Below are 3707 nucleotides of genomic sequence, written 5' to 3' on the forward strand. Positions count from 1 at the left end.
CAAAAAGTGATTCAGCGGAGGCTCGAACTCCCGACCTTCAGTGAACACGACTCTAAGGAGAGCGGATGTTACACTGACGTGATAAACCAACTACACCACCGAACCGATTGAACTGGGAGCAATGTTGCGGAAATTATGACTGCAAAGAGAAGGTGGGGGAGAAGCCCAGAGTAGCTCCGAGACGTTGTGTTGGCGAGTCAGTTCTGAGGGCGAAGCCGCAGATTGGCCAAAACGTCAACCATGAATGGCAGGCCTGGCTTCTGTGGCAACATCAATTGACAAACTCTCATAGTATGGAGAGAAGGCTCTTCTTCTTGGCCTCGAGATAATATCATCTTCAAATCCAGAATTTGTGGCTTCCAACAGCCTAGCTAGTCAATTTACACTACACTCTAAGTTCTCACGTACAATATCTTCGCCGCAACGCCAAACTGCCCTCAAATCCGGAGGGGCTTGCATGCTTGAGCCGACGCAGCTCGTTTCGTTTCAAAAAAACGGTGTACAGAATCCGAACAAACACAGCCTCATGCTGCGGACAGTGTTGTCTCCGCGACCATCCCGCGTCGCCCCACGCAGCGTTCGCCCTTCGCGTCTCATCCTGTAGTTGGTACGAACAGGGAGACCCAAAGGTTCACCATTCCGGCCAACAAGCCCAGGCCCACGCATTGTCATGCCTCTCTTGTTGTCCATGCGTGGTACCACAGCTGCATGATCTTCCAAGTTCGAGGGATCTGTTAACCGCCGTCCGCTATTAGGTGCAGTGAGCCACGTCGGCCATTCCACAGCCGTTACCCCATCGTTCGAATGATATCGCATAATTACAAGTCGTACAAGCGTAGTTGGAGAGGGGTGAAGAGAACGCGTCTTAGCGCTCAGTGCGTCGGGAGGGGCCGACGGCTCGTCCTTGATGCGTGAACGTCAAATACGAGTGGCGGTACTAGGCGCCTGATTGAACACGGCGAGCATTCAAGCGGTTCAAGAGCCCTCTACCTCTCCTCGCCACCTCTCGCCTTGCCACGCCGGCGGAAGAAGTCCATGACCCGTTTGGCCGCACCACTGCTGCCCTCGTGGCCATGATGATAGTTGTCTTGATCGTAGGCGTCGGTAAACTTCTTATTGGGCTTCTGCAAGAAGCCGCGGTTGTTTCTAGCGCCGAGGGGCTTGCGCCCGTCATAGCCATCTGATTCGGAAAAGCCACCCGCTTGGTACGGCACGCTGCCCTGTCTACGGTGCTGCTGGCTCTCTAAAGAAGAGTCGGAGCCCGTGTTGAGCACGGATCCTTGCTGTTGCTGCTGCTGCTGCTGCATGTGCGGAGGAATGGCATTGGCCTGGCGAGTATATTGTGAAGAGGCACGTGGTTGGTACGATTGCTGCTGCAGCATCGGCTCCGAGTGGGAATGTGGCTGCTCATGATTGCGCTGGTAACTTGAGTCGTACTCGGCGCCATCAAAGTAACCGGCGTGGCCACGAGACTGCACTGGCCGATCGCCGTATCTTCTTTGGTCGTCCATCTCAGCAGGGTCCTGGATGGGAAGGTCTTGTTGAGACATCTGAGAGTCGGGCGGGGGGCTTCCAGAGTCCTTGTTGATGCCCATGGCCCTAGAAAAAGATTGCGGAAGCAGCGAGAATCGTCTAGGGTTCTGAGGCTTCTCCAGGGATGTATGAGAACCGCTGATGCTACCGCTGCGCTTCTTGCCGAACCCCAAGGAGAAGGACCGGCGCGACGCTCTCGAATCTATCGAGGCTCGGGGTTCACCATTGCCAGGCATGTTGTTGGGCATGCTGACGGGCGGGTACTTCCTCGATTTATCCTCGCTCGGGTGCTCGGACCGCCTCTTGTTCTTACCACCAAACATGGATCCATTGCGTCCGAGGAGCTTGGAGCCGATATCTGTGAGAGTGCTGGATCGTCGGTGACCCCTGCCTTCACTGGTCGGCGAAGGAACAGGCTTCTCACTGCCATGCTCAAAACCAGATACGCGGGCAAACTTGGGAGGCACGGCGCTGACGCTGGGGTGTCCCATGGTCTGCGCTTCGTGTGCGTTGGGCTGCTGGATGCTACCATGCACGTTTGTGCCCGCAACCGAGGGAGGGATTGGTTGGCCATACGAGGCGCGAGCACCACTGCCAAGGCCCATGGACCCCGACGAAGTCATGGATCCTCCCGTCTGCGGTCGTCCGCCGGTCGTCATATACACATTGTCGGACGTGGAACGGGTATCGCGACCAGGCCTCGTAGTTGCTGGTACGTTGTTGTTGCGATAAGCGCTCGGGGGCCTTGTGTTCTGTCGGCTCGACTTGGAATAACTGTCCTTTGAGACTGGTGGGTCGCGGGGAAGGGGTTTATCCTTCGGGCTATTGTTGACCTCGACGGGCCCTTGGCTGCTTGAACGAGCTCTCGACTTGCCTCGGCCGGGAGATTGCGCGGCAGCTTCTCCGCGCTGCGTTTGTGTGGTCGGTGCGACGTACTCGACCTGTACGGTGCGACGCTTGGAATCCTTGGCTTGGGTCGGTTTCGCGCTGGCGTTCTCGGCTTCGGGGTCGATATTGCCATGTTTGGAGGCCAGGCCTCCCACCGACGTGGGGCCGGATGCTTTGGAAGATTTTGAAGGCTCGCGGACAGATGCGCTACGCGCGACCATGGGCTTGTCGTCCTCAGCCGGAACAGTTGTGTTCTGGATCTCGCCGGGCGTAGTGGTGCTGCTGGTAATGAACTCCACAACGTGAGCGTATTCGCTCAGCCAGCTGTGCCGCGCCACCTCGAACAGATCCGCTCGCTTTCTAGGGTTGGGGACTAGGATTCGTCGGAGCAGGTCGCGGGCATGCGGCGTGACGTATTCGGGGAAGGTCAGAGGCGTGTTGACGATATACTTGTACAACAGATTGATGTTGTCGCCTTCGGGGTTGGCAGGGTCATCGTCAAAGGGCAGGTATCCAGCCAGCATGGCGTACTGCATTCTTGTTAGCAAGTAGGCGCAACGTTGTCGCGGCAACACTCACAAGGATCACACCGCAGCTCCAGACATCAACCTTGCGTCCCGTATATAAGGAATCGCTGACAACCAACTCGGGAGCTGCGTAACAAGGACTGCCGCAACTTGTCTGCATCAAATCACCCTTCCTCGTGCCATTGGCTTTGACCTTGTCTAGGCCAGCTCTCTTGACGAATTCCCTGTCGCTCAGATTAAGCTCTTCTTCTTGATTTAATTCCTCCTCGGCATCGAATGTGTTGGCAAATCCAAAGTCGGTGATGATAATGTTTCGGTTCCTGTCGAGCAGCAGATTCTCAAGCTTTAGGTCTCGGTGGACAATGCCCTTCTTATGGAGATAGCCAACGCCTGAGACGAGCTGAGCGAACAGTCTCCTCGCGGCGTTGTCTTTCAGGTAGCGATGATTCAGGATGTAGTCGAATAACTCTCCTCCAGAGGCATACTCCAGAATGATGCCGATATGTCGCTCAGTCTCGACCATTTCGTGCAGGCGAACAATGTTGGGATGCGAGATGCCGCGGAGGATGGCAATTTCACGATAAATCTTGGCCAGCCTGGAGGGGTTGTTGCCCACATTGTCTCGCTTGATCAACTTGATAGCAACCTGTGGCATGGTTAGTGACAAACGTATAGCCGAGAGAATGGTTCGACAAACCTGCGTGCCGCCGTCTTGCTTCCAGCCGAGCTTCACCTTTCCGAATTCACCTTCTCCAATGG

The 3707-nt window shown here is 55.8% G+C and overlaps 1 protein-coding gene and 1 non-coding gene across 2 annotated transcripts; both read right to left on the bottom strand.

The window, feature by feature from the left end:
• Window positions 1-7: 7 nt before the first annotated feature.
• VDBG_15157 lies at window positions 8-105 on the bottom strand. Its single transcript has one exon. It is a non-coding gene; the product is annotated as a tRNA-Val (tRNA).
• An 881-nt stretch (window positions 106-986) lies between these two features.
• On the bottom strand, window positions 987-3603 carry VDBG_07358 (serine/threonine-protein kinase KIN4; the record flags this gene model as incomplete). Its single annotated transcript, XM_003002741.1, has 2 exons — window positions 987-2951; window positions 3001-3603. The coding sequence occupies 2 exons, from the start codon at window positions 3601-3603 to the stop codon at window positions 987-989; spliced, it is 2568 nt and encodes an 855-aa protein (XP_003002787.1).
• Window positions 3604-3707: the final 104 nt, after the last annotated feature.

Source organism: Verticillium alfalfae, genomic scaffold, assembly GCF_000150825.1.
Source record: "Verticillium alfalfae VaMs.102 supercont1.9 genomic scaffold, whole genome shotgun sequence".
Lineage (NCBI taxonomy): Eukaryota > Fungi > Ascomycota > Sordariomycetes > Glomerellales > Plectosphaerellaceae > Verticillium > Verticillium alfalfae.